We start from the raw sequence: 19,554 nt of genomic DNA on the forward strand, positions 1-19,554 counted from the left end.
AGCTGATCCTCGCTAAATTACTAACAGGAACACAGGGGAGGGGAGAAAGGAAAGAACTGCGTGGTACTTACAGGCTATCTGATAGGTTATCGGAGGCTCTCCTGAGACAAGCCCTCAGCAGTCACCTTGTCCAGCCCCTCCTTTTTCAGATGTGGCAAACAGAGACTAATTGAGGAGAAGTGACTTATCCAGGGTCATGTGTTTAGCAAACACTTCTTAAGCACCTACAATGTGCAAGGCAATCCACTGGGTATGCGAGGGACCCACAGATGAGTTTCTGTGGATGTGCCAGTCGGTTCACCACGGGTGGTTGTCCTCCAGTCACTCGCTATGGGAAGCCCAAAGTAATTTACAAGTACATGCTTAGAAAAGCATTTCCTGGCATTATCCATGAGAACATAGGTTTAGAAGTGAAATGGTCATGTAGCTTTTGCAGCACTGAGAGCTTCCTAAAGAATTGCAAAAGGATGGCATCGCCATCTTCTGGTAAAAATGAGCATTGTCCTTGTTGTACGTGAGACTGCGCCAATGGCCACTGTGAGGTTTAATCAGATAGATGTCCAAGAAGCCTATTTGTGAGGCAGTGGATATATGTTGGGGGGGGGGGGGACTATATCAGAAGACCTTTTCCCCATCTTTTCAATTAACTAGATTAATATGCCTGTATTGTTTGGAGGAATAACCCCAGCAAGCGGGAAACTAGTAAAAACACCTTTTTGGTGGTTCTTTATTCCATAGTAAAATGATGGTCTAGATGTTAAACAATGTCACAAGATTACCTCTCCTAGAGAACCTAATTATGTCCATAGAGTCATTTATTCAGTGAGTAGGGCTTTACCTATAGAGTATGAAAGGCAGCTTGACTATAGTAAAACAAAGAGCATAGTTATTCAGGTTTCCAACTTCTAGTTTGTTCTCCAGCCTTGAAATCCCCCTGCTGTGTAATCAATGAGTAGATTTTACATCTTGTATCCGTTCACTGTTGACCAGCAAGCTCCAAATTCCAGGCTTACATAGAGCCTCAGGCTTACATGAAAAGGAAAACTGGTAGGTGTGCAAGCAACAATTACAGTAGACGTCAGAAACATTATGGGTAACATGGAAGAGTAGGAAGTAATTAACCTAAAACCTGAGACTTGTGCAGCACCTTGAAAATACTTTCACAGTGACTAAGTCGAGGCTCCCTGTTGTCTTTCTGTGAAACAGGGAGTCAGTATCATTCTTTTTATCACAAAAGGAGAAACATGCAGAGAGGTTAAATGTCCGTAGTCCTGACTCCCACTCCCCTTCCCAATATTGCCCTTGGTGGTTTTCCATCCCGAGTATGCTGGCTTCAAGAGCCCCACACGTTAGTAGGCAGTCACTAGTAAATACCTATTAGTCCATCCTAACTTCTGGGAAGATACTGAATATAATTTTTTTACACATTTCCGAATGGACAAACGTATGGTGAAATTAAGCTGCGTGTGGCTGTACTTTTTGTTCTTTCTGACCCAGGAGTGAAGACAAAGAAGCAGCGGGCATGTTGGTCAACTGTCCTGTCTACTACAGCGTGTCTGCTCCCAAGGCCGAGCTTCTGAACAAAATCAAAGCTATGCCAGAGGAGGTGAATGAGGAAGAGGAGCCGGCAGACATCAACGAAAAGAAGGTAAGGAAAGAAATGGGGGGCTTCCCTGGTGGCGCAGTGGTTGGGAGTCCGCCTGCCGATGCAGGGGACGCGGGTTCGTGCCCTGGTCCGGGAAGATCCCACATGCCGCGGAGCGGCTGGGCCCGTGAGCCATGGCCGCTGAGCCTGCGCGTCGGGAGCCTGTGCTCCGCAACGGGAGAGGCCACAACAGTGAGAGGTCCGCGTACCGCAAAAAAAAAAAAAAAAAGAAATGGGGGCCTTTGTTCTGCTCCCCCCAGAAAGATAGTCGAGGTCCTAGCAGGGTTATTGGCCCCTTACAGCAGGAGGGGAAAAGGCCTGTCACATCACCAACCTCGCCAGACCATCACGAGATTCTCGACTTGCAGGGCACTTGGAGCAATTGCCTCACAGCTTTCCTGTTATTTTTGTTTTTACAAATGACAAAAGTGAAGGTTAGAGGGATTAAGGTATTTCCTACAAGTCACATAGCTGCTTCCTGGTCTAACACAGGGACCCCAACACCGTTCTAAGGCAGCTGACCGGCCAATGTCAGTGGTCTGCAGAATTTTCATTTCATGTTTCGTGGTCAAAAGGAAAACTAGAAAACCTAGAAACTCTAAGGAAAGAGAGACCGATTGTCAAAAGACACTTCCAAGAAAAGGAAGTGTTCCTCTTTAGATTTTCCAACTCTCTTTGTCATACCTCAATAAACAGCTTGAAAGCACAGTATTGGAACTTAGTTGTTAGCATTTGCTGCTCCTACAGAAATTTTAAATGTAAAGCATTTTAAGAATGATCATACGCCATGGAGATCTAAGCCTGGCTGTGCCCAAAGGGGAGAAAGTTCTTGCCCGGCTGCTTTCCCTACAGCCCCAGATGGGTTGCCTGCCACTGTGCTCACAGCTCTTCATACAACTCAGGCCTACATGCTGAAAAGGAAAGGACTCTGTTAAAGCTTGCCTGATGCTGAGCTGGGAACGTAAGGGCTTCTCAGTGGTGCCAATTCCAGGAGAAACTTTCTTACGTGATTTCTGTTTTGTTTATTCTATAATATGTGTCCTAAGCTCTCTTGTTTATGTGTTGGAATGAGACCACAGGATATAGACTGTGGGAGCAGGGAGCAATGGGGCAGGAGGATTGAAGGATTTTAGAAGCACCTCCGTCAGTGGTATTCTTCTCCCTTCTACAGTCCCAGCCTCGTTGGGCTCACAGTGCATGGCTGACATGCTGATACAATGCAGCTGCTGTTCGTAACGCATGCTCTCCCAGCCCAATTTCCCCATGTACACGCCTGCTTCATAGCACGCCTCCTGGCTCCCACTTAATGGGATTGGGGGGAAAAACCACATTGCTATAGTCTGTCTACATTTATCCCAAAGAGGGAGCTATAATAAACACCATTGTAAGTACTAAGTTGCCAGGACATCTTTTTTTTTTTTCTTGCGGTACACGGGCCTCTCACTGCTGTGGCCTCTCCCGTTGGGGAGCACAGGCTCCGGACGTGCAGGCTTAGCGGCCATGGCTCACGGGCCCAGCCGCTCCGCGGCATGTGGGATCTTCCCGGACCGGGGCACGAACCCATGTCCCCTGCATCGGCAGGCAGACTCTCAACCACTGCGCCACCAGGGAAGCCCTGCCAGGACATCTTTAACTGAACATTTTACAGTTTTTTGTTGTTTTGTTTTTTGCACGTAGACATACCCTGCTCTACAGTAGCAGTGTGGCAAACTACTTGTTGCTTTTTCCTCCCCATCTTAATTTTACTTTTTAACTGCTTTTTCATCACTTTATTATCACCCTCTCGCTCTGAGGATTACGTGGCAAGAAGTATTTTTAGCCTGAGAACACGAAGGAATAAGAGGATTAGTCCTCACAGGAAATGACAGTAGGTACCATTTGTCAAGCATTTCTTAATCCCGGATGTGGGCTATGGTTCTTTTTACTTAGTGCCTTATTAGCTTCTTTACACAAAACTGCTCTGATGCCAATATTGTCACATTTTACGCTGAAGTAATCAGAGTGAGCCAGGACAAGAAGAGAAGGAGGGGACACTCAAGACAAAGGGAACAGCGTGGGAGAAGAGGTAGTTGTGTGAAAAAACATGGAGAGCGCATATGTATTGAAGAAAGATACTTCCAGGAGGTCTGTTATTTGGGAATGCATTATAAAATAAAGTCTCATGATTAAATTAGAAATTACCAAATTTAGAGAATAACAAAGAAAGGCCATGAATGGCAGGAGACAAGGCTGGGGGGATCCACGGGGGCAGGTCATGGAGGTCACGTGGGGCTTTGTCTGAAATGCCAAAGAGTTTGGATTTTACCGTGTGGTAGTGGAGAACCCTATGAGATTTTTTGTTTTAAGCAACTAACTACAGGTTTATTAACGTGTAATAGAATTTGTGTCACTTGCATTTACATAATCTGATCTGGAAAGAGAGAAAATATGCAGGCTTTAATTGATGTTGTTGAAGGCAACTATTAATATATTCAGTGTGAAGTTGAAAACGCAGTTCTCTTCCCAGTATATAACAAGCTTTTATGTTCCCTAAGGATGGTTTTAAAACATGATGCTTGGACAAGATGGTTCTAAGGCAGAGTGTAGCCTTCTACCAACTTCTGCAAAGTAATAATTTGTTGCCTAATGTTTAAAGTTAGTAAACCTAAGATGTATTTCTGCGCGTGAAACTAAGAGTGAATGGAAACTAGAATCCTGATTTATTAATATTTTGAAACTAGCATTTCCAATCCGTTCTACTTTAATATACTTTTTATTTATATATCCTAGATGATGAATTATAATATTCCAAGTAAATATATGTATTACTTAAAATATAAAACAGTCACTCTCTGAACTTCTGACATACATAAAATCTAAAGACAGTTTAATACTTAGGGCTTTCAATTCTTTGGCTAAACCTGCCATATCTATTGGGCAAAAATCTGCCTAACCAGATCTCATGATTCTCTATTCTGAAGGCCAAAAGGCTTTGGCTTAGAAACTTAGTGGAATATTTCAAAAGGCAAAAAAATCTGTTATTCCTCGGAACTGGCTTTCCCCACAAGATCATTAGTGACCCACATGGGTCTCAACTGCCTGTTTCCATCGCTTTTGCTTTATTCTTAAAGTTTTCCTCTGGTCTGTCTTCTTTTCAGCCTGAAAAACTTCCTTTGGCATTTCTTTTTTGAAGCATTTGTCTGCTGGTGACAAATTCTTTTAGTTTTCCTTCATCTAAGAATGTCTATATTCTGTTGTCATTTCTAAAGCATTTTTACTAGATATTGAATTCTGGGTTGACTATTCTTTTTCTTTTAGCACTTTAAAAATGTCCCATTTCTTCTTGCTTCCATGGTTTCTGATGAGAAACGCACAGCCGTTGAATACTTGTTCCTCCTATATGCAATGTGTTGCTTTTCTCTGGCTGCTTTCAAATTTTTTATCTTTGATTTTCAACAGTTTGGTTATGATATGTATGGGCCTAACTTTCTTTGATTTATCCTGTTGGGGTTTACTAAGCTTCTTGATTCTGTAAACTTATGTCTGTCTTTCACTAAATTCAGGATGTTTTTAGCCAGTATGTCTTCAAATACTTCTTTACGTGCTAATCTCTTTCCCTCCTTTTGGAACTCCAGTGACACAAATGTTAGACCTTTTGATATTGTCCTGCAAATCTCTGAAACTTTGCTCCTTTTTTTTTTTTAGGGCTTTTTTATTTTTGATTATTTATTTATTTTGGCTGCTTTGGGTCTCTGTTGTTGCACGCGGGCTTTCTCTAGTTGCGGCGAGCGGGGGCTATTCTTCATCGCAGTGCGCGGGCTTCTCACTGCAGTGGCTCCTCTTGTTGCGGAGCACGGGCTCTAGGCACGCGGGCTTCAGTAGTTGTGGCTCGCAGGCCCTAGAGTGCGCAGTCTTCAGTAGTTGTGGCATGTGGGCTCTAGGGTGCTCGGGCTCAGCAGTTGTGGCGCACGGGCTTAGTTGCTCCGCGGCATGTGGGATCTTCCTGGACCGGGGCTCGAACCCGTGCCCCCTGCATTGGCAGGTGGATTCTTAACCACTGCGCCACCAGGGAAGTCCTGTTATGTTTTTTAATGTTTTCTGTCAGTTCATTCAGATTGGATAATTTCTATTGATCTATCTTCAGTTTCACTGACTTTCCTGCCTCTATTCTGCCAGTGATTTTTTTTTAATTTTCAGATATTATAGTTTCCAGTTCTAAAATTTCCATTCACTTTTTTTGTAGTGTCTGTCCATTTCAAGAGTGTTTACTTTCACCATGGAGCATAGCTACAAAAGCTATTTTAAAGGCTTTTATCGTCCCGTTTGGGTTATCTCAGGGTTAGCACCTGTTGGTTATCTTCCCCTGAGAGCTGTTCACATTTTACTGGCTCTTTTCATGCTGGGTAATATTGTACCTGAACATTTTGAGTGTTATGGTGTAAGTCCTGGGTTCTGTGAAAATCCTCTGAAGAAGGTTGATTTTTTTGTTTTGTTTTAGCAGGCAGCCTAGTTAGGTTCAGGCTACAAGTTCTGTCCCACCTCTGGCTGTTGGTTCCAGTGTCAATTCAGTTTTCAGAGCCTCTGCTGTCTTGTATGTGACTGTCCTACACGGCACCTTTCAGGGCTGAGCCTGGGACTTGGGTGAGTTGTTCTGTCACAGTTCAGTTCTCAAAGCCGTTGCCGTGCTGCTTTGGGTCTGTCCCACACACGTGCAGCTCGAGGGTGAGCCCGGACCTAAGGCAGTTCAGACACCGAATTAGGGGGTCTCCTTTTCCTGCTCTCTCCTGTCCAGTATTCCACCAGACCCCCCCGCCCCACTCCCAGCTCCCAGCGGCCCCTTTACCTGGTCCTCTGGCTGGAAATAGGACAAGTTCTTGTGGTGTCACGGCAGCCTGCACGGCCGTGCCATTCTGCACAGCTGGGACTATCCTCAGTAGAGAAAAATAGTGCGGATTCCCCTCACACTCTTCGGTCCATGGGGTCGTTGTCCCCGTTCCTCTGGACAGAAAGAAGGGTGTTCTCTTGGGGTGTTAAGTGCCTGTGCCACCACTGCACCGTGCACTCTGCAAGGAGAGTCACTTTGCGGGGCAGGGCTGGGAAAGGCGGGGGGGGGGAAGGAGAGAGGGAAGAGGAAGAAACAGGATTCCCCCACCTGCTTTATCTCACAGAAAGCAGCATTTTTGCTGCCACACCCTCTGTGCAGTTCAGCATTGAGGCTATTTCCAGGGCAGAACCAGAACATAAAAGGGGGAGAAGCAGGAAACTCACCCCTGTTCTGGGTCGTACTTCAGGCGTGGCTCCCCTCCCCGGCGCACTGCCACAGCTAACCTTGCAGAGCCCTCTTCAGGGTCCAGGGGTGTTCGCTGTAGGAGGGAGGGGAGAGAGGCTGGCGTGGGCTCCCGCCATCTGGCCACCATCAGTCCCTCTCCCGGGGGTTTACCAGCGGGGAGGGAGATGCGGTGGATTTACATTTAGGGAAGCTGTGCATGCAGCAAGACGGGAGGAAGAGAGGGTAGTTGGGAGGGAGTTAGAGCCGCCTGGGCCAGGAAGGAACGAGGCGGGCCTAAGGGAGCTGCGGTAGGAGCAGTGAGAAACAGATGGATTTAGTTTTTTTTTTTAAAGGAAGCAAAAGGGACAGAATCCGGTAGCAGATTGGACACGGAGCATGGGAGAGAGGAAGGAGGAGGGCTGGCTCCCGAGTTCCTGGCCTCGGTGACTGTGGTAACAGACATAGGAAAAACAAGGAGGTCATTCGGGGAGGGAGGAGGATGTTTTGTTGAATTTAAAGAAATTTAATAACATTTCTTGTACGTCAGAGATTCCTGTCCCCCAGAACCAAGAGACTGAACAACTTTCTGGTCACAAGCCTTCCCGAGAGGAAATGAGAACCACTCCTGACAGAGAATGTGCTAGGGACTATCTGAAGTGGCAGTGAGGCCCCCGCAACCTTTCTGCTTTGATAGGTCACACAACGTGGGATGCAGGTTTTCCGGTCCTTCCCACAGAAACCTCCCTGTATCACCCCTAGACATTTTCATCTTATTCTGTCCTTCCTTGTCCCCTGAAGCCCAGAGTACACATCAGCTCCTGTACAGACAGGCTTCTGGTTCTTCTGCCCCTGTTGATGTCTTTGAAAACCAAAACAGAGCAGGTGCCAAGCGCTGACCCCGCTGTCCTGGGAGCGCACAAGGACCACTGCACACCTCGTATCAAGGGGGTAGCGGCCAGCACGTGCTGAGGAAAGAGACAGCAAGCATCCAAACTGAAAGCTGCTCCTCATTTCTGAAGAAGATGGCAGAGTAGAAGGGTGAGCTCACCTCCTCTCTCGGAAACACCGCAGTCACAACCAACTGCTGAACAGCCATCCGCGAAGAAGACTGGCACCTACAAAAAAAGATACTTTACGTTCAGAGACACAGAAGCAGCCACAACAACACGGTAGGAGGGGCGCTTTCGCGACATAATCAAATCCTATACCCACTGTGTGGGGGACCCACAGACCGGAAAATAATTATATCGCAGAGGTTCTCCCGTAAGAGTGAGAGTCCTGAGCCCCACGTCAGGCTCCCCGGCCTGAGGGCCTGGCATCGGGAGGAGGAACCCCCAGAGCATTTGGCTTTGAAGGCCAGCAGGGCTCGTGTGCAGGAGCTCCACAAGACTGGGGGAAACAGAGACTCCACACTTGGAGGGTGCACGTAAGGTTCCACGTACACTGGGACACAAAACAAAGCAGTTAACTCCACAGGAGCCTGGGCTGGATCTACCTACGAGTCTTAGAGGGTCTCCTGGGCGGCAGGGGTCAGCTGTGGCTCACTGGGGGCAGCAAGGACACTGGTGGCAGAGTTCCAAGAGAAGAATGATCGGCCTGAGCTCTCTGGGAGGTCGCCATTTTGGCATCAAGACCTGGTGCTACCCAACAGTCTACAGCCTCCAGTGCTGGAACACCTCAGGCCAAACAAGCAGCAGGATAGGAACACAGCCCCATCCACCAGCAGATAGGCTGCCTAAATGTGTCCTGAGCTCACAGCCACCTCTAAACACCCCTTGACCTGGCCCTGACCGCCAGGGGAACAAGACCCAGCTCCCCCCACCAGTGGGCAGGCACCAGTCCCTCCCAACAGGAAGCCTGCACAAGCCCCAGGACCAACCTCATCCACCAGAGGGCAGACAACACCAGAAGCAAGAGGAGTTCTGATCCTGCAGCCAGTGGGAAGGAGACCCCAAATAACAGAAAATTAGACAAAATGAGATGGCAGAGAAATATGTTCCAGACAAGGGAACAAGATGAAAAAAAAAAAAACCCACAGGAACAACTAAATGAAGTGGAGATAGGCAACCTACCTGAAAAAGAATTTAGAGTAATGATATCAAAGATGATTCAAAATTTCAGAAAAAGAGTGGAGGCACAGATCAAGATGAGACAAGAGATGTTTAACGAAGAGCTAGAAGATTTAAAGAACAAAGAAACAGACGAACAATACAATAACTGGAATGAAGAATACACCAAATGGAATCAATAGCAGAATAATTGAGGCAGAAGAATGAATAAGCATGCTGAAAAACACAATGGTGGAAATCACTGCGGCTGAAGAGAATAAAGAAAAAGTGAAAAGAAATGAGGACAGCCTCGGAGACGTCTGGGACAACGTTAAACAAACCAACATTTGCATTATTTGGGTCCCAGAAGGAGAAGCGAGAAAGGGCCTGAGAAAATATTTGAAGAGATTATAGCTGAAAACTTCCCTGACATGAGAAAGGAAACACTCAAGTCCAGGAAGAGCAGAGAGTCCCATAGAAGGTAAATGCAAAGAAGAACATGCTCAGACACATATTAATCAAACTGACAAAAAAAGACAAAGGAAAAAATACTAAAAGCAACAAATAACATACAGGGGAATCCCCTTAACATTATCTGCTGATCTTTCAGCAGAAACTCTACAAGCCAGAAGGGAGTGGCATGATATATTCAAAGTGATGAAAGGGAAGAACCTACAACCCAAAATACTCTACCCGGTAAGGCTCTCATTCAGATTTGATGGAGAAATCAAAAGCTTTACAGACAAGCAAAAGCTAAGAGGATTCAGTACCACCAAACCAGCTTTACAACAAATCCTAAAGGAACTTCTCTAGGCAGTAAAGAAAAGGCCACAACTAGAACCAAGAAAATTATGAATGGGAAAGCTCACGGTATGTAAAGGCAAACATAAAGGTAGGAAATCATCCACACACAAATATGATACCAAAACCAGCAATCGTGAGGAGAGTACAAATGCAGGATATCGGAAATGCATTTCAAATTAAAAGACCAGCAACTTAAAACAATCTTGCACATACATAGACTGCTACATCAAAACCTCATGGGAACCACAAACCAAAAATCCACAGTAGATACACACACAGAAAAGAAAAGCAATCCAAACACAACACTAAAGATAGATATCAAATCACAAGAGAACAAAAGAGGAAGGGAAGAAAAAAGATCTTCAAAAACAAATCCAAAACAATTAACAAAATGGCAGTAAGAACATACATGTTGATAATTACCTTAAATGTAAATGGATTCGATGCTCCAACCAAAAGACATAGACTGGAACGAAATCATGCCATTTGCAGCAACATGGATGGACCTAGAGATGATCATACTAAGTGAAGTAAGTCAGACAGAGAGACAAATATCATATGATATCACTCATGTGGAATCTTAATTTTTAAAAAATGAGAAAAATGAACTGATTTACAGAACAGAAACAGACTGACAGATATTGAAAACAAACTTATGGTGACCAAAGGGGAAAAGTGGGGGGAAGGGATAAATCAGGAACTTGGGATTAACATATACACAGTACTATATATAAAATAGATAAGCAACAAGGACCTACTGATATAGCACTGGGAAATCTACTCAATATTCTGTGATAAACTGTATGAGAAAAGAATCTAAAAAAGAATGGATATATGTATAACTGAAATACTTTGCCGTATACCTGAAACTAACACACCACTGTAAATCCACTATACTCCAATAAAATTAAAACGAAAAAACAAACAAAAAAAACCCAACAGGGTCTCCAGAGGAAAGACTGAATGGGCTAGACTCTGAACCTGATGGCTGTTCAGCTGTGTCAAATTCTTTGACCCGTCCTTACCCATCAAACCCTGCTCGCTTGGTGGCTGCCCTTCCAGCACTGCTGACCCATAACCTTTAATTAAAGCCAGGACTTGGACATTTCAAGGATATTATGAACCCTGCTTAGATTGAAGGAGCCTAAGAAAATTAGTGCACCGAGTTCAGTGGAAACTCAGAGGAAGAGTTCTCCCCCCTCTTCACCACTCACCCCATGTGAGGACAGACTTACCCTTACTGGTTTAAGCTCATTTGCAAATTAAAAACCATCACGTCTGTTTCTTAAAATGCCAGCTACTGAGAGCCATAATGAGGATTTTTAGAATGGAGTTCCAGAAATGACACAATATTAGTTTCAAAAGAAGTCATATTTATAGGAGTAACGGAAAACATGAAGCTGTTGCCTTTTCTTTCTACTCTTTGGTTTTTATAATTCCTTTTGTAGAAAGTATACTACTCAAGATGTGAGGTTGAAATGGATCCCAAAACGTTGGAATAAGCAGGCGGCCTTTTCCTGAGGCTGAAGTGATAAGAATGTTGTTGCTTAGTTAACTAGCTCTTGGATTTGGCATAACCTGGTTTTCTATAAGAAAGTACCCTCTGGTAACATTCAGAGTGGCAAGCCTAGGAAATGCAAGCTACGAGGCTTAAAAACTCCTGGGCTGACTTCACGTAGATGTCAGTCTCTCTCATCGTCTGTCAAAGACAGGAATGGTGACATTTGACTTGTGGAACCCTGTCCAGCAGGGATATTGGGAGATGTAACAGCAAGTACTATTTATTTTCCCTCCTTCTCTCCATTCCAGTATCCCTGCCATTCTCTTCATAGGAACAGAGAGCACAGTGCAAGATCGTCACCCCCGCTGGGCATTTTCCTGGAGGTGTCTAGCAGGTTATTTTGCAGGCAAATACCATAGCTGCCAGCCAGAATTGTTGTTTAGAAAATGATGGGTCTTCCAGGGGAATATAAGGAAAATTAAACAATATTCTCTCCCACCTGCATTTTTCTGAGCTCAGACTCTTCAGTTAAGGAATAATATATACTGTACATTTTTTTTCCACTACTAAAATTGTCTTTTGTATCCACTTTGTCTTAACTGCTTGTAGAAAGCCAAAGATTATAACCCATAATGAGTCGGTGCAGCAGATGGGAATGTTTTAAGCCCCCTTCAGTCTCTGGGATTAGGCGAGTTGAGAAGACAGTAAGATGTCACCATTAAAGCCAGAACTTGAACATTTCATGGACCTTGGGAACCTTGCTTAGTTGAAGTACCTCTGGTAGTCCAGCTCCAAGGTGGGGGCAGATGGTGGAGAAATAAATATTTTCCTTATCATTGTGATTATTGTATTCTCTGGTGCACATGTTGAAGAAACAGTACACAAAGCTGTCAGTACCCTTCAGTTTGGTTATTCAAAAATATTTCTTTTTCCCTTTTTTTCTTCCTTGCTTTAAAATGAAGATTTATTCTAACGTAGAAATTGTGACCCTTTGTTTTCTTCCAACTGAATTCACACAGCTTGGGTTTATGTATACACACACACACACACACACATAAATTCTGAGCCTGGAACCTTGTTAGTGGTAAAGAAGTAGGTTTTAACCAAAAAAAGATGATGTTCTTTTTCCATATGGCTACCTCAGGCGAAGAGAAAAATGACTAAAGAGCCATGGAGTCTAATTTCTCTTGCAACAAAGTAAGAGTCGACGCTTCATACAAATGAAGTCAAAGTTGAAACCATTAAGACCTTTACTTCATTCCTTCAGTTAAGCATACTGGGTATTTGTGTAATCCTGTTTCATAGTATGGAGATTTGTAAGTCAGGCGGCAGATTACATAGCCCTGCTCACTGGAGACAGTGGGTGCAGGACAGAACAAGGGACTGAATTCTGAATAAAGGTCTCATGAATATTTACAATGGTTGTACAAGGGTGGCCCCAAAGTCAGGCTGCCTGAGTTCACGGCAGCCCCACCCACCAGCGTAGGTGTCTTAGCCTCACTTCACCTCCCTAAGTCGAAGTTTCCTCGGCTAGCGCACTATGTGGCTAAAGTAGTATCTACTACAAGACAGCTGGGAAGACCAGGTGAGGTAATCCATGGACTTCCTCGCAGTGTTCGGCTCATGGTATTTCCTCCACGAGTGGTATCTGTGACTAATACTCAGCTCTGTGATCTTAGGCAATTCCCTAATTCCTTTGACTCTTGTCTGTTCCACGTGTTAAACAAGAATATTTACCCTGCCTGCCTACGGTATTGTCGTGAGGATCAAATGAGAACACGTATTGAAAAGACTTTTAAAAGTGAGTAGTTAACAAACCAGTCGGGAAGAGAGCGCTGTACACAGCACGACGCAACTGGAAAACATTCCGAGGCAATGTGTAATCACGCATTGGCCTGTGAGGACTGAACAGGTTCAGAGAAGGCAGTTGTAGACATTCAGGGAAAGGAAGGAAGACTGTGGCCTTATGTTGGGGGCAGTCCACGCAGAGTGGAGGGGGGCCTCCAGCTGAGCCTCGAAGACGAGACAGGAAGGATGCAGCTGGGAGAAGTGGATCCTGCCCTCACTTACCAGTCAGATGGCTAAGTTTTGCTATGCGTCTCCCCTCTCGTTCCAGGCGGAGTTAATTGGAAGCCTCACCCACAAGCTTGAGACCCTCCAGGAAGCCAAGGGGAGCCTGCTGATGGACATCAAGCTCAATAACGCCCTGGGGGAAGAGGTAGAGGCCTGGATCAGTGAGCTCTGCAAGCCCAATGAGATCGACAAGTACAAGATGTTCATCGGGGACTTGGACAAGGTGGTGAACCTGCTGCTCTCCCTCTCAGGACGCCTGGCCCGCGTGGAGAACGTCCTCAGTGGCCTTGGTGAAGACGCCAGTAACGAGGAAAGGGTAGGCCGCGTAACAATTCCGCTCAACACTTTTCCTGCCCGAGCCTATGTACCCAGAGAAGTATGATTAGACAGGAGCCTTTCTAGAGACGGTCACCATCTCTCCGGGGCAGGGAGAGACTCCAACATACAGGGAACAGAGGAGAAGGATCCTGCACGCCAAGATGTCATGCTGACCCCTCAGCCTCAGGGGTACTTAGGAAAAGTTAAAAATGTGGGTGCCAGAGTTTCTTTCCTTCCTTTTTATCCCAGAAAAAGGAAAGGTAAAAGCATGATGGGGGTTGACATTAAAAAAAGGGAGAGGGACGACACAACTGTTCGGGATGAGGACAGGGCTCCCGGGAATCTGCAGGCGAGGGGCCACGGGCACTTGGTGAAGATGCACCCGCTGTGTCCATGGCAGCCCTTACCGGAATAACTGGTAGTGACAGCGGTGGCGATCCCAGATAGAATCTAAGTCCTCCCTCTGGGTCGGACGCTGTGGGCTTAGACACACTGCAGGTGCAGTCTCATAGAATCCTCACAACAGGCCAGTAGGCAACAGGGCCAGGACAGGAGTCCTGCTGCAGCCCCCAAGTGTTATTCACCTCACTGAACTTAATTCCAGAGCTACAGAGCATTCTTCATGTGCTCATCTGTACAGCACATATTTACTGAGTATCCGGTACATGCCACTCTCTGATCTAGGCACTTAGGATACTCTGTGAACAAAGCAGTCAGATCCCCACCCTCATGGAACAAACTTACCAAGGGAGGTCAGGTGATCAACGTAGCTATTTTTCATATATATGCCGAGGTGATGAGCGCTGCAGCCGTCAAGTGGTTCCTTTGCTTTCTGGCTCCTTCTAGCTACAGCTCTCTCTTTCAGTGCTGTCAGGGATTTCCCAATTATTTCTCCGAATGTACTGCATTAAAAGGAAAGGTGTCTCTTGTCAGATAGATTTTTAAAGGACTGAAAGAAGTCTAGGCGGTAAGCATTTAGGAATGTGACTCAGCATCCAGGAACTTTCTGCAGCCCCTCTCCCGGCGAGTGCCCTCCTCATGTAAATGTTCTGGGCCTTCACTTCGTCACCTACAAACTGTCTGACTGTGTTTGCCTCAAAAGTGTTGTCCTTTCCACCTTCCTTTCATCCAGAAAGCAGCTAACAAGAACCTGTCAGATGCCAGGTGCCCCGCGTGCTAGGGCTGAACACTGCCTAAAAACAGGCCCGCCTTCAAGGAACTCAGCAGTTAGTGAGGAAAACCAACGTAACCAGTGTAGAAGCGGCAATTGTACTTATGCTGCAGCACAGCGATAAACTCAGAGCCATGAGAGCACCTCTCACGCGGTGTGGTGTGGTCAGGAAGGACTTCACACAAGTGCCGCTTGAATGGAGCCTAGGGGACTTTCTTAATTCCAGGTGGGCTGAGAGGGAAAGGGCTTTACCATTTAGGAGGAATGTCATGGACAAAGTCCAGACAGACCATGGCGTGTTTAAGAATTGGTTTACATGTGGTTGGTATGTCTAGAGCAGAGTGCTTCCTTGATTTACTTGTTTTTAAGGGAGACCAACAAGGGATAATGAAGCCACTGTCCCCCCAGGGCTAGCATCAGTGGGGAAGCCATCACTACCTCTGGACCTGGAGCAGCACGAGGAAGGGGCCCTTACCAGAACTCTAGCTGTAGCTGACCTGCGGCACTGAGGCCTGGGTGAAAAGTTGTAGCCACCACCCCCTGGCAAGGAGGGAGCCAGGGATAAAGGCCTCAATTTCTTCTCCCTCCCAGCTTCCGGCCTCCTGCCCATGACTGCCACTGGCCAAAACCAGCAGCCAGCAGGGTGCAGCTTCCCTGGACATAGAAGAGGAGGGTGGATCTGAAGGGGTAAACAGTATCCAGTGCAGAAAATAATCGCAAAGACCTGAGGGTCGTACTTTAGACTTCAGCCTGTAGGCCTGGAGAGCCATGAACTAATTTCATGACATAATCAGCCTGGGGAGGGGTGAGAATGATGTTACAGTTGGGAGGTTTATTGGAAACATGGTCTAGCAAGATGGGTTTAGGCTGTTAATTTGGGCCATTGTCATGGAGATAGAGAATAGGGAGTGACTCAGAGAATGAGTTTGAATTAGCAGGGCGTGTTAGATGAGGGGAAGGATAGAACAGAAGGTTATTCCAAGTTTCCTGTTCGGTCGCTTGGGTGGATGCCACAGGTATCTGAGATAAGCAACACTGGAGCAGTTCTTACGGGAAGATAAGTTGAATTCAATTCTGGAACCACTCAGCACTTAAATGCGCGTACACACTCTCAAGTACATATAAGTGCTTGCTCACCTGCAAGATACATCTGTTTTAGTTTTTATGATTATTAGTCTTTGTTAAATAAAAGTGTAAATAGGAATAAGGAAAGGAAGAATAAATGGTTCAGTAAATGCCAGATTCAGGACTATAGTTACCAGTGAGGGGAGGAGGGGCATCGGGAGAACTATATATAACGCTTCAACTGAGTATTTTGTTTTTAAACTGAAGCAAATATGAAACATGTTCAAACTAAGATTTGGCACTGTTAATGATGGGCACACAGATCTTATACCATTCTCTATACAATACTGATGTTTAAAATATTTCATAATTTTTTAAAGGTGAGGAAGAGGTTCTCACTTTTTAACTTACTTCCCTACGGTATTTTGAAACATGTCTTCATTGCAAATTCAGTCCCTAAGGGTTTCTTTTTTAGGTGTGTTTTTCCTGATTAGGAGAAGGAAGCCTATGAAAATGGAGATATTTGTAAGATTAACCTATTAACTTTGCACTTTTCCTCTAGGCGTTATTAGGTAAGATCTGACAGGCCAGTTCAAGGGGAGTTTAGGGCAGAGACACATGAGCCTTTCATAACCCTACATAAACTAATCTATATTTAAATATTCTTATTTCTTGATTAATTTCCACTTTAAAGTTTCTCATTCACTTTAGCCTGAAGAGTCTGGTTAAATGTAAAATTTTTTAAAATTTTAAGACAGCATGTTGAGTAAAAGGCCACATTACAGACTTCTATAAAGTCTAAAGATAATACGCTGTCTTACCATTGGGTCTGTATAAGAAACTCTCAGAATATGAACTTGGCATCATTGCCAAATAGAATTTCTCTCATGTTAGATTCAGAGGCCTGAAAAATGGAAACTGATTTTTTCGGAGATGGTAAATATGATGTTCCCATTGTTGATTATGGATTGGGGCAGAGGTTCTCAAACTTTAACTGCAAAGAATCGCCCGAAAGGCTCCTTCAACCACAGACCCCTAAGCCCCACACCTCCAGAACTTTTGATTCAGTAGGTGGAAGGGGGCCTGAAATTTTGCATTTCTAACAAATCCCCGGGAGATGCTGCTGGTACCCACTTTGAGGACCACTATAAAATGGAAATACTTGTAAACACTCAAGGTACCTTGATGACTGGCTTTTTTTCCCTTCAGTTGTTTAACTGTGGTAAACTACATACAAGATTTGCCATCGTAACCATTTTTAGCTGTACAGTTCAGTAGTATTAACTATGTTAACATTGTTGTGTAACAGATCTCCAGAACTTTCTCATCTTGCGAAACTGAAACTCCATACCCACTGAAACAGCAACTCCCCCTCCTTTCTCCCCTCCCCCAGAGCCTAGCAACCACCATTCTACTTCGTGTCTCTATGACTGTAGACTATTCTAAGGACCTCATATAAATGGAATCCTGATTGTTCTTCTAAGTCTAGAAGCCTTAAAGTAAAGCCATTACCCCAGCCAATTTTAACATAATCTCTCAAATTAAAGCTGCCACGTGACTTTATAAGTTAGAGAACCATATATCTGCAACATAAGGGTAATGAACTGATTTTCAAATGACTGAGTCTCCTTACTTTAGATCGACAATCAAAATAGAAACTTAGACACTGCACCGTCCTGAAAAAGGTCTCTCTGCGGGCAGTTCGGTTCTTTTCCCCGTTCTGCTGGCCCTTTGCTGATCTGCTTGTTTCGCCCTGGCAGAGCTCTCTCAACGAGAAGAGGAAGGTCCTGGCTGCGCAGCACGAGGACGCGCGGGAGCTCAAGGAGAATGTGGACCGGAGGCAGCGCGTGGTGCTGGACATCCTGGCCCATTACCTTTCCAAGGAGCAACTCCAGGATTACCAGCATTTTGTGAAAATGAAGTCGACACTCCTCATCGAGCAGCGGGAGCTGGACGACAAGATCAAGCTGGGCCAGGAGCAGGTCAAGTGTCTGCTGGAGAGCCTTCCCTCGGATTTCGTGCCCAAGGCAGGGGCCCTGGCTCTGCCCCCAGGCCTCGCCGGTGACGTGACTGCCGTGGGAGGGTGGACTGTCAGTATTTTTCCAACAGTAACCTCTCCACTTTAACCTCTTCTCCAGGACCCAACGAAAAGCCCACCCCTTCTCTCAACACTATTTAATCTGAAAAACGTTTCAGTACAAGCCAGCCTTTAAACTCTATGGGTTATGGGGGTTTTTCTGGATAAAAGGAAAAAATTCCATCCAGGAAAAAGCCTGTCTTTTCTTTCTCGCCCTTCATGATTGATCTTCTGAGAGCTTGAATGCTGCTGGGAACTTACCCCTTTCTGTTGTCACTTCGTGGTAGAAAGAAAATTAATGAAACGGTGCGAACTGATCGGAGGGTGTCTGTTTAGTTTTCCACAGGCTTGAGGCAACATGGATAAGTGCGCGTCACCCTCAGGAATGTACCCACAGTGGCCTTCCCTGCTTGTGGGCAGTGTATCCTGACGCCAGGTACGCGTACCTAAGGGTCTGCAACATAAAGCCTTAAAGAGAAACACACACAGGAGAAAACTGTCAAGCCTTGAACGCTGTTATTTATATTTTTAAAAATGAAAAAGATCATTGTTTGTGTGCTAACCACTTACTTGATTCTGTTTTGTGGTGGACGTAGACGGTTACATTTGAGCTTTGTATTTTGTGAGAACCTTAATGAAACGAAGAATTCCAAAGACAGTCACATTGAGCGTGGAGACTTTTTTCTTAAACTCTCAACAGCGAGTAGGCCTTCAGTGCTTGTCTTAAGCTGAGTATGGGGGCGCCCCGGCTGCCACTGCTGCCAGTCTTCATCACTGTGCTCCCGCAGCAGTCGGGAGCACACACGCCTTCCCAGGAAGAAGGCTTTGTGCAGCATGGCGATCGTATCCTTTCCTAGTGCTTCCTATCATTATCACTGGGGTGGAGAGAAAGCTAAATTTTACTAACAAGGACAACTCTCCAACCCGTTGACAAGGAGGCCGGAACCCAAGTCAATTCAAAACCGAATTCATGCTGTCCTCCTATACGAGATTTGAGCTAAATACAACTTCTTTGGTGAGCTATTTTAGCAGGCTGTTTTAATGATGCTTTTCAAAAAAGTTTCTTTTCCTAAAATGTCAAACTTATCAACTACATTTTCACTGAAAACTCCCTCCTTAACCTCTGAAGACTGATTTTGCACTATTCTGCTTCAATAATAACATCTGAGAGGGTACTCGAGAGCCTAAGATGTAAGTTTATTAAAATATAGAGACTGGAGGATGGAAGGAGATGATGGGCCAGCGACCAGGCTATGTTGTCAGCTGCCAGAGATGGCAACAACCCAATACTTTAAGCAGGTGGTGAATCCCAGGCTGTGCTTTAGTTCTGTTGTTGTTTTTACATGTGTTGACTCCTCGGAGTGGGGGGGGGGGGGTGGCCAACCGTGCTGATTTGGGCTACAAGTACTGTAGCAGCCAGTCCTAGAGAACTGGGAGAGTAAAGTTCTTAGGAGGGTATCAAATGCTCATTTTTCTTAGTACATTTTAATTAATGAAAATTTTCTGGTTAAGAACTTCAAAAACGTAGTTTTGACCCCCAATACAGATGTATTTTGATGAACTTAGAATCAATAGGCCACCCACAGATTTCTCCTGAGCCATCA

General features: G+C 45.2%; 1 protein-coding gene and 1 long non-coding RNA gene across 13 annotated transcripts in view; one reads left to right on the forward strand and one right to left on the reverse strand.

Annotated features, from left to right (window-relative positions):
• SHROOM3 (shroom family member 3) overlaps positions 1-18,272 on the forward strand; it is a 163,444-nt gene extending 145,172 nt beyond the window's left edge. For 10 of the 12 annotated variants that reach the window (XM_022599498.3, XM_089912073.1, XM_022599496.3 and 7 more), the window contains 3 exons: positions 1,498-1,648; positions 13,363-13,635; positions 17,634-18,272. In XM_022599498.3, coding sequence (XP_022455206.2) covers positions 1,498-1,648; positions 13,363-13,635; positions 17,634-17,999 — 790 coding nt within the window. In that variant the 3' untranslated portion in view covers positions 18,000-18,272. Of the gene's footprint in view, positions 1-1,497; positions 1,649-13,362; positions 13,636-14,769 lie in introns of those variants that run through there. The other 2 variants (XM_089912079.1, XM_089912081.1) reach the window with 2 other exon arrangements.
• On the reverse strand, positions 294-13,393 carry LOC149749177 (uncharacterized). The gene is made up of 3 exons (XR_016393334.1): positions 6,893-13,393; positions 6,468-6,622; positions 294-6,358 (listed from the first exon to the last, which is right to left on the reverse strand). It is a non-coding gene; the product is annotated as an uncharacterized LOC149749177 (long non-coding RNA).
• Positions 18,273-19,554: the final 1,282 nt, after the last annotated feature.

This window comes from Delphinapterus leucas, chromosome 5, assembly GCF_059928025.1.
Source record: "Delphinapterus leucas isolate spDelLeu-1000000601 "Yukka" chromosome 5, BTC_Dleu_Yukka2, whole genome shotgun sequence".
Classification (NCBI taxonomy): Eukaryota; Metazoa; Chordata; class Mammalia; order Artiodactyla; family Monodontidae; genus Delphinapterus; species Delphinapterus leucas.